The 11,015-nt window shown below is 47.9% G+C and overlaps 1 protein-coding gene across 12 annotated transcripts in view; it reads left to right on the top strand.

The window, feature by feature from the left end:
• The first annotated feature begins 1,080 nt into the window (after positions 1-1,080).
• LOC133352837 (microtubule-actin cross-linking factor 1-like) overlaps positions 1,081-11,015 on the top strand; it is a 326,018-nt gene continuing 316,083 nt past the window's right edge. For all 12 annotated transcript variants that reach the window (XM_061568768.1, XM_061568771.1, XM_061568769.1 and 9 more), the window contains exons 1-3: positions 1,081-1,396; positions 4,028-4,068; positions 5,016-5,210. In XM_061568768.1, coding sequence (XP_061424752.1) covers positions 4,048-4,068; positions 5,016-5,210 — 216 coding nt within the window. In that variant the 5' untranslated portion in view covers positions 1,081-1,396; positions 4,028-4,047. The remainder of the gene's footprint in view (positions 1,397-4,027; positions 4,069-5,015; positions 5,211-11,015) is intronic.

The raw sequence follows: 11,015 nt of genomic DNA on the forward strand, positions 1-11,015 counted from the left end.
GAGGTCAACCATCGAAACACAAATTAAGCACGGGCCCGTAAATACAACCATTTTGTTGTTTTATCAAACCCAATGTATCGGGTGGTGGCGGGTTTTAACGACACATATTTACGCGATCTAACCCCCCCTAAAAAACCTCTATTATTTATTAACATTATAATCATTTTTACGATTGAGAACCAAAGGGGCGCAAGGTTGCAGTCAAGGTTAAGAACCACGGCCTTAGAGTTTATCATTAATCATCAATATCATCATCATCATAATAACATCCTGGTTGGTAATCATTATCCATCCTCATCATAAATCGCATATCATAGCCACTGGGACGAATGGCTCAGCGTTCGGGAGCGGTCGTGGATTGACTCAGCCCATCATCCTTCCTCTGGGATAAGTAAAATAGGTACCACTTTGTGGGCAAGTCAAATGTGATTGTCCTATGGAAAGACTCGCCCCCGTCATAGTAATGTGGAATTTCACCAGTGGCTCAGGAGATGAGCAGCGCCTCGATCCTCATCATTTGAGCAGAAATTCACGTGAGCTTTTAATTTTAATCATCAGCATCATTTTTAAAATTGTTTTATTATCCAGTCCATCTCCACCACGCGGACGATCGCAAGCGTGTAACCACGACACCCGCTCTTAACCCAACCTCTTTGCTCCACCCTCTTCTCTTCTGCCACTCTCATCTCCAGTCCAACCCGCACACCGCACACACCCCGTCTCCTACCCACCCCTCCTCCTCCTCTTCCCCCCACTATATCCACCCGCCCAGCCCAAACCTTCCCAATCATCATCATCACCAGCACCACCATCATCGTCTGGCCACATAGGCGGGCGCGTCGTCGCCTCGAAGCCACGGCGACCGGGAGGCGCCGGGTCGCATGGCACGCGAGTTCTGCGCCACCGCCGCGGACATTGTAGCCGGGAACGCCGAGCGAAGCGCTCGTGAAGGTCGCAGTGCGTCGCACGGCCGTAGCCCGGAGTCCAACCTCTGCGCCAACACTGCAGGGGTCCGCGGCGGCGGTGGTGGTGGTGGTGGCGGCGGCGGTGCAGGAGGAGGAGGCTGGTGGTGGTGGCGGTGAACTCCAGGCGGCGTCATTCGCGTGCGCGTGCCTGACCGCGGCTCTGCTCGCTGTCATCGCTGTTTTCCTCGCCGCGTTCCTGTTCGGCGTAGCCGGCGTGGCCATCGGCTGGTTCTCGCGCTCCGCCCGAAGGCGTCGCTCATGCGGAGAAAGTGAACCGCATCATCATCATCATCATCAGCAGCAGGAGCAGGAGCATCACCATCAGCACCATCATCAGCAGCAGCAGCAGCAGCGGGAGCAGCAGCAGCAGCGTTGTGAACGTGAATTCTGCAAGCGCACCAGAGCAACGCGATCTCGCTTGCCGGAGAGAGGTGAGCCCGATTCTTTATTGGTTTCATTGCCTGCTAAGTGTTCAACCCGGCCACTGTTATGATTTTTTTACGTGCTTAAATTTGGCTGCTGCTGCTCATGGTGGTCATGATGATGATGCTGATGATGCTGCTATAGCCGACTCACACGCGCAGAGACAACATGGACGGCAGCTGTTGGTCAGTCGACCTTTCCCTGCCTGAGCCTTTACGTAAATATTCAACCCCCCCCCCCCCTCTTCATTCGCATTGCAATTCTTGCAAACGAAATGTGTTTTTGTTGCTGTGTACGTATGGGCGTTGCTGCTGTTGCTCATGCGCATGCGGATGATGATGATTTTGCAATGGGATGCGAAGGAAGATGGTACATTCCGGTGGAATGCGTCCTCGCGAGCTGTGTGTTTGTGTTTTATGATTTACGTTGCCCCCCCACCCCCACTCTGTGTGGATATGAGAGATTAGCTCATTAAAATTTACGAGAGTGGGCATGTGCTTGCGTGTGTTTTTGTGCGTGAATGAATAATGCAGCCATGGTGATATTAGCTCATACGTCATAGACATGCATTAGCGATCTTGTTGTTCAAAAAGAAGCAGGCAAATTGAGCAGCACATTTATACACGTAACCCCATTCACAAGCAATGTTTAATCATCGGCCATTATCAATCCACTGCTAGATGAAGCCCCTCCTCCGTTTGCTGTCGCAGTTTCTCGCGCGGTTGTGCGGGGATCCATCCACCCACCAGCACACGCACATCGCTCCATCTCCCTGCTGGAGGTGCTACCAGCCTGTGTGTAAACAGGGGCGGTCCAAAAGGCTGGACGCATGGGGTCATTAAGCTGTATTCATTTCGACAGATCACATATGGTTGTTGAATTTATTTCAACGGATGTGCAAATCGACTGCCACTTGACACTAATGCGTAACGCATGAATTATCTTCCGGCGATAATTTTAGGATCTTTTTTCTATTAACGAATGCAGCTGTGTAATCTCTGAGCCTTCGTCGATTATGATTTGACGCCACAACGACGGAATTGAGGCGATCCCACAGTAAGAATCAACACTAGATATTGATAATGATAACTAGGCATTAAATATAATAGCCGCTCAAAAAATCTACAATTTAAATATTCTAATGCAAGTGTGAAAATAAATGAAATAACACCTTTTGGGCCACCCGGTATACAATTATCGTCCTATTAAAATGTAATTTGTATGGCTTAATTGCACAGGTGTGCTGTTGGTGGACCTGATTAAGCTCGCTCAGGCTGAGCAGGTAACGGGAGCGCGTAGGTGGAGTACGAAAACGCTTCATCGCTACACACCCATTACTCATTCCGAAATCCATTTGTCATCACAGCTGAAGTCATCATCACCATCATCATCATCAATAATTCACTTCCAAATACAGTAAGGCGTATCTGTTATGAGTCACTGTTTTCGCTCCTTTATTGGTTAATATCAAAATGTAATCATCATAATGCAGCCATGGTCCATCCACTGCTGGATGAAGGCCTCCCCAATCCATCGCGGCACCTGTCACAACCCTCCAGCGAGGTAACGATTCAATTCTAGATTTGAAGCTTTCGTGACTGCAAGGATTCATATTCTTAGGGTTTTTCGGTAAAGTCACGTAGGTAAAAAATTCAAATTAATAAAAGTAATTTTTTTTTTATAAAAGTAAAATTAAAATAAAATCAAATATTTTATTTTTATTTTACTTTGATTCATTTTAACTTTTTTACCTACGTGACTTTACCGAAAAAACCTAAGAGTAACGATTCAACCCTGCACCTTGCACACTGATTTCGTAGCTCCATCTCCGCGATGGACGCGTTCCAACTCGTGAAAGAATCACGTGGATGGAGGCAACTGCTTGATCATGGCTCGCAATGATTATGATGCGTTGTAACCAAAACATGTTCTGCAAATGCAGGCGTGTGACGTCGTCACTTGCCTATTACCCACCACCCCCGGCCAGAATGGTACAGGCAACACGCACACAGATTGTAGGGATGTTGGAATGTTCCAATCGGTGAATAGGGGTAATATTTTTTTTCTTCTTCTTGGCTCTTTCGGTAAAGTCACGTAGAAGGGAAATAATAAAATAATAAAAATAATACATAATACATTTTTATTTTTATTATTTTATTACTTCCCTTCTACGTGACTTTACCGAAAGAACCAAGAAGATGAATCCCTGCAGTCACGAAAGCTTTAAATATGGGTAATATTAATGAGTGGTCTGGGTGTCGCTATAGTCTATCTTTGACGTTTCAGCCACAGCACATATTTCAAAGAATACATCATTAATATTAAACATATCTCAACATCAATACGATACAAATGATATGTTCTCAACCGAATTGCCCTCAACGCAGCCCATCTCGCTGTATCTCGACCTAAAGCAGGGTCGAGACTGGTGTTAGTACTTGGATGGGAGACCACCTGGGAATACCAGGTGTTGTAGGCTTCAACCTGCGAGGTGGTTGTGAGATGTCAGTACGGTCGTAAAATCCTGATGATGATGATGATGATCGCGAGATTTAAATGAATTTGGGAGAGAGAAAAAAAACCCACAAACATTATTGTTACAATTATTCTCTAAAATATCCCTGTCCTGTCATTTGCAGATTCTCCCAGTCACAGGGCTATGACTCCTCCCGACCACGAGGTGAGTTCATCCAGTCACAATCATCATCAACAGCCATGCTCGGTCCGCTGCTGGATAAAGCCCCCCCCCCCCCCTTAATCAGCACTCTAAATAGACCCCAGTCGACCCGAGTGCGATTCCCGCCCCACGCTGGCGTATAAGTGGTGAAGTATGGTCAGACATTCCCATTCACGTGGCGGGGGAAGGGGTAGGGGGGTAGTGGTAGTGGTGGTTTCATCCAGCAGTGGATTGACGAAGGGGCGGTAAACTACAATTGGTATTAATGACACGATGCGAGAGGCCCTTTTTTTACCCGAGGCACAAAAAAGAGTGAATTTGGGATTCTTAATTGGGGGTCAGATGGTCTGAGCAAAATGTGTGTTGTGCACCCTCCTTCACCCGACAGCTAATCAATAGCATGGTCACGTGATGAACAAACGCGCCAATTAATTACCGCTTCAACAGCACCACCGGGATTATTGGAGAGCCATCCACACACACACACACGATTGAACAATTTGTTGCTACGCTTCGCTGGTAGTTACAACCAGCATCATCAGGCCGGTGCCAGAAATCTAGATTTCTGACGGCGCGTATGTGGTGCGCGTGTTAATCTACAAACCCGGCGACCCGAGTTCGATTCCCGCTCATGGTGAACACCAGTGACGATTACTTGGACCAGTACTGTGCCTCCCCTAGGTTGACTCAGCAGCGCCAAATGAGTAACCTGATTCGGTGTGTGAACATCGCCACTGGGGAGACAAAGGTGGCCGGGCGTGGTGCTGGGCACACACCCCCATCGTGTTCCGTGCCGGCCTTCGTAGGTGCCACTCGTCAACAACAGTTTCTACATCAAGGGCTAGCATACGTACTGTTCGTTAAACTTCTTTCGCACCGCACGTAGCCAACCGCGCTAAAATCTACCCCCCTTGCCCCCCCCCCAATCCCCTCCCCTGTACACCGGGTAGGTGGAGAAGGTCAACCCGCAGGTTCGGAGCCCCCGGGAGGCGCAGGGCCCCGTGGGCCCCGTGGGCCCCGTGGGCCCCACGGACACCGGCGTGGGGGCGCTGGGCCTGGCCCCGTCCCGCGTGCGCAGGCGCCGGTTCGCTCCACGTGACCGCACCTACCTGGCCTTCCACGCCACCGCCTCCCCCGACACCAAGGTGAGCGAGTTCCCCCACGCCCACTCACCGCGCACCGGCGTGCGTAGGTTACTAAACTAAACCCAATAAAAACTTTCTTCCGCCATTAGAACCTCATTTGCCAGTAAAAATATGATAATTGGTTTTTTACCCTTCTATTGCATTATGACTGCAGGTATTGTGGTCTATGTAAACATGACTCGTTGTAAAAAAAGGTGTCAGTTTTGTTGCCAGATAGGGTAAAAAAACAATTATCATAAAACTTTATTTTTTTATTTCACAGGTTGAGAAGGCTCACTGAGCCATGTCGCTCTTTTTCAGAAGCGACCTCGACAAAAAATGATAGCTCAACGAAGTGGCCTCTCGTCACATGGAAATTTATAGCAGCCAAATACTCGGAACGCGTGATGTTGATTCTAAATGTGGAGGGGAAAAACTGGAGAAGCTGGAGAAAAATCCACGCGACCACAGGAAGAGCGTGCAAACTCCAAATATACAGCAGGCGTCAGGGTCGTAATTGAACCCACGACCTCCTGTATACCAGGCGCGGTAGTTAACCTCTCTTCACCGTGGCACCTAGAGTGGCGAGACCTTACGGTGAAGGTAATGGTGCAGCCCGGACGATTTTGATGAAAGGGGTTTGCCAAATATCCCGATTTTTACAGGGCCACAGAGCTTGGGCACAATTTTGTTGCCGCGCATGTACGTGGGTATGTTGAACTTTTTTCGCACCGTACCTAGCCAATCGTGCTAATTGTAGGTGCTAATTGGAGGTGTGTGGTTTCCCGTGCCTCTGAATCGTTCTTTCGCTGTCTCACCCTCTCTCTCGGAGAGTGAACAAATACTGTGCACGGTACACATTCTAGATTCTTATTATCTTGCTCGTACCGCCACTGGCGGAGAAAGGCTTTCACTGGACGGAGATATACTGTACAGAGTCCCTCCTCGAGGTTGTTTGTTTGGCCTACTCTTCCACACTGGTCAAACGTTTTGCTCAAGGTGAGAGTACCTCATAATTTACCCCACCACTAACTGTGGTGCACCCATTCATACTGATGGGTGTTCAGAGGTTTGGGTGGGGGGGGATTTAAGAAACGTATCCCTTTGTCTTCTTGGTTCTTTCGGATAAGTCACGTAGAAGGGAAAAAATAAAATAATAAAAATTAAACTAAAATTATAATAATAATAAAAATATATTACATTATTCTATTACTTATTATATTATATTATTATATTATATTTATTATTTTATTATTTCCCTTCTACGTGACTTTACCGAAAGAACCACAAAGATGAATCCCTGCAGTCACGAAAGCTTTAAATCGAAAAGTATCCCTTTGTTTCAACTGCTGTGCCGGGAGATCGAACCGTTCCAGTGTGCTGCTAATCACGACACCACGGCCACTCTCCCCATTGTGCGCTGGTGGACAGGGCTGCGGTGAGCTGCCATCCCTTCCCTCTGTGAGCCCCACCCACTTTGCGATAGGCACTCCCACTCAGTCACTAGCCCCCCATCACACAAAGCCCCACCCAAACCACCCATGGTGATTGGCTCTTTTTTTGACACTGGCTCCACCCACTTATAAGCCCCGCCTACTCCGCTGCTAACACCGCCCACTTCCCAGGTGGGCCCTCCCCCACGATCTTTGGCGCTTTGTTTTTACTAAGTCGAGCTTGAAGCCACAACGGGGGTTTTTTTTTAAGCCGGGACAAATCCCGATTTGGAGTTTATCATGGGAAGAGGCAGGGCAATGGAAAAATCGAGACCGTGTGTGTCCGCGTGAGTGGATCGATGCAGTGGTTGATATGTAGACGAGCGTGCGGTGATGACAACGATTTATCGTAACGAGTAATAATGATCGGGAAATGGGGAGGTGGGGGGGAAGTTGGTAAGAAAAGTCTCGCCGCTGTTCCCACGTGTGCTGCTAGATTACACGTGACACCCTGGACACCCTTGCAGAACGAGATGTGACCATCCCAGGGGATTCTCCGGATTAAATATTTGAATTGATAACTAGCTGCCTTGCACGTCCTTCAGACGTCCGTCCATTCCTCCATCTCTCCCTCCGGATGTGACGTCATTCCAGCCAGCAAAACTTAAGTCTTCATATCGGATGACAATCATGTCCAGGCTAACTCAAGACCGCTTGAAGCGGAGGGATATGAAAAGTAGTGCCGCCCAAAAATGATAGGTAGTCAATGAATTGGCATAATAAATCTCGGTCCTTTGTCAATTCACTGGTGGATAAAGGTCTCCCCATGCTGTGTCAATCATGGGGATTCTTTGTCAACCATACTTCACCACGCTGGTGTCAGTATACTCTTAGTTCTTTCGGTAAAGTCACGTAAGTAAAAAATGAAATTACAATTAATAAAAAATAAAAACATTAAAATCACGACGTTTTGGAGGCAAAACAAGCTTCCGTCTTCAGGTGAAACTGAAAAATTCTAACAGATAGGTGAAATTCCTCCCCGTAGAGGGTATTAATTCTAGATTTGAAGCTTTCGTGACTGCAAGGATTCATACTCTTAGTTCTTTCGGTAAAGTTACGTAGGTAAAAAATTAAATGAAAATTAATAAAATATAAAAACAAAAAGGTGTCAGTATAGTTTGAAGTCTGGGGCACGAAGCAGGGGGGGGGGGTGTCCCCCAGAACGGGTTATAACATCCCACTCGCCACTGATGTTATCCCAGGGCCGGGAATCAAACTCGGGTCTCTGTGTTAAGAGCGCAGTGCACTCGCAACTAATCCACGACTTCGATCCGAGCAATCCGCCCATCAACGCACGAAGTTGACCCAACGTTGGCATATTTTTCCACGTTGTTAGTCGTGGGTTGTTTCTGTTTGTTTGTATTGCGGTCTCGTTTGCCCGGAAGTGTTCACTCTGTCAGGCTAGAAGTCCCGTTGGCGTTATAATTTTGCGAATGAAATACAATCGGTAAAGCGATCGTCACACGCGCACATCGATGCATTTATCGAGTTTTCTTTTTGCGTGCCCCCTCCTCCTGCATGTTGCTGGCGAAACTGACGAATTGCGCTCTCTTGTGGTCTCCGCCGGAAACGAATATACATCCAATACAGTGGTACCTCGTTATACGTCGTTAATTCGTTCCAGAGGATAGGACTTATACCGAAAATGACGTATATCATTCATCTGAGTCGTTACTTAGCGTGTATTCGCCGTGTACGTGTGTGTGGGGGGGGCGGTAGTGTAGCAGTGCCATGCCACAAACCCGGCGACCCAAATTTGATTGCCGCTCACGGCCAACACCGGTGACAATTAGCTAAACCGGTCCTGGGCTTCCCCTAGGTCGGCTCGACCTCAAATGAGTACCTGTTGCGGTGTGTAAACATTTGCATTGGGGATACAAAGACGGCCGGGCGTTGTGCTGGCCTCCCAAAGCCTCACGTGCTGAGCCAGCCTTCACAGTGGCTCGTTAACAGCCCCAAAGAGGCTGTTACTTTACTCTTTGGTTGGTAAAGTAGGTAAAGAAAATAAATCACGACGTTTCGGACACAACACAAGCGTCCGTCATCAGGTGGGACAACCACAGCAAAAAGCAGCAAAAGGCAGTTGCTGAAATAGGCTTATTTCAGCAAAAAGCAGTTGCTGAACTATGCCTATATCAGCAACTGCTTTTTGCTGTGGTTGTCCCACCTGATGACGGACGCTTGTGTTGTGTCCGAAACGTCGTGATTTAATTTATTTTATTTTCTTTACCTACGTGACTTTACCGAAAGAACCAAAGAGTATGGATCCTTGCAGTCACGGAAACTTCAAATCTAGATTGAATCTTTGTCTGCGGGTGAGTGAATTCCGGCGAGCGGTGACGAAGCGGTTAGCATACTGGGCCCGGGTTCGATCCCCAGCGAGACGGGAGGTGTGAATTGTGGGCCTAAAGTAAAAGCAAGTAGCCGCCCAGATAGCATTCGTTGAGAACGCTTAAGACTGCACGTATAAACGTACACGGATGATTAAGCACATTGGCTTTTCAATCCAGAAGTTTCTGGTTGAGATCTCCCGGTGTGGCACAACTGTCTTAAATCCCTGCCTCCGCCTCTATCCTCCCAACGCTACACAACAGGGCACGTGTGGTGGGGTAAAGTGTGGGTGCTCCCAGCTCTTCTGGAAGAGTAGCCAGCGTGGATGAGTAGGCCAACATACTTCCTCGAGGGCCTTCTGTTATACAGCTCCCTCTAGTGGAGGCCCTACCTCGCCCGGTATGAAGGTGGTCGTGGGTTCGATCCCAACCCTGACGCCTGCTGTATATTTGGAGTTTGCATGCTCTCCCCCGTGGTCGCATGGATTTTTTTTTCCAGGTCCTGCACATTTAGAATCAACATGCATTGAGGGTTCTAGATTTTGAAGCTTTCGTGACTGCAAGGATCCATACTCTTAGTTCTTTCGGTAAAGTCACGTAGGTAAAAATATTTTTATTAATTTTAATTTTATTTTTTACCTACGTGACTTTACCGAAAAAAAACCAAAAGAGTATGGACCCTTGCAGTCACGAACACTTCAAATCTAGAATTACCTTTATGTTACCAGGTAAGCCCTACTGAGTTATAGAGCTCGTTTTTCACAATCGAGCTGGCTCTCACAAATGATAGCTCAACGGAGTGGCTTGTCATCACGTGGACATTTCTAGCAGTCAAATACTCTAAACGCACGTTTCTAAATGTGGTGGGGAAAACCTGGAGGACGCGCAGAAAAATCCACGCGACCACGGGGAGAGAGAGAAAACACGCAGACCCAAAATATACAGCAGGCGTCAAGGTCGGAATCGAACCAAAAACCTCCTGCATACCAGGCGAGGTAGTTAACATCTCGCCACAGTGGTGCCATAGTATACGCTCCATCTCCTCCCGTGATAGCCGAGTCAGCAACCTCACAGATGTCCACTACGACAGTTACGGTATATGACAAACATCGGTTCTGAAATGTCCCCTGGTTCGGCTCAGCCTTAAAACGGTACTTGATGCGGTTTGCAGATAATTGGTGGTAACACGACCAGCTTTGTGTGCTGTTTAGGCCTCCATATGTGGCCCCGAACAGCTCTTGCTCCAGCTGGCCATATAGGCTATACGGGTGATCTTTGTGTGTGTGTGTGTGCATAATGTGTGTGCGTGAGTAGAATGCTTATTTGTGTTTAGAAATGTGGGTGTGTATGTATGTAGGTGTGTGTGTGTATTTGTCTTTGTTGTGGATATATTTGGGTCTTAATAGCTGTCCGATAATACCACTTGCCCCAGCAGCGTACGTATGCTGTAAAGCGATTTAATCTTCTTCATATATTGCTTATATTATTTTTTTGTATATGTGTGCATAACAAAATGCACAATTGTGAATGCGCAGTGTCTCCCACTGTGTACTACAGTAGTCTATACATTATATGACAGCGAGGGTTGATTGTGTATTTTCACACATGTACACAAAGACAAAGGTTCCCCGTGTAGCCTTAACAGACTGTCAGGGCAAGTGCTGTTAGCAAGCACCTATGAAGGCCGCCACGGCACACGAGGGGGTGGGTGGCCAGCACCACGCCCGGTCGCCTTTGTCTCCCCAGTGGCGATGCTTACACACCGCCACCAGGTACTCATTTGAGGCCGAGTCGACCTAGGGGAAGCCCAGTACCGGTTTAGATAATCGTCACCGGTGTTGGCCGTGAGCGGGATTCGAACCCGGGTCGTCAGGTTCGTAGCGTGGCGCGCTAACCGCTACACCACCGCTCCCCACTACAAAGACAAAGATCCCCCGTATAGCCTTAACAGACACACACACAGACACAGACAGACAGACACGCACACGGACGCGGCTGCAACA

This window comes from Lethenteron reissneri, chromosome 42 (genome assembly GCF_015708825.2).
Source record: "Lethenteron reissneri isolate LAM-NWPU_2019-01 chromosome 42, ASM1570882v1, whole genome shotgun sequence".
Taxonomy (NCBI): domain Eukaryota; kingdom Metazoa; phylum Chordata; class Hyperoartia; order Petromyzontiformes; family Petromyzontidae; genus Lethenteron; species Lethenteron reissneri.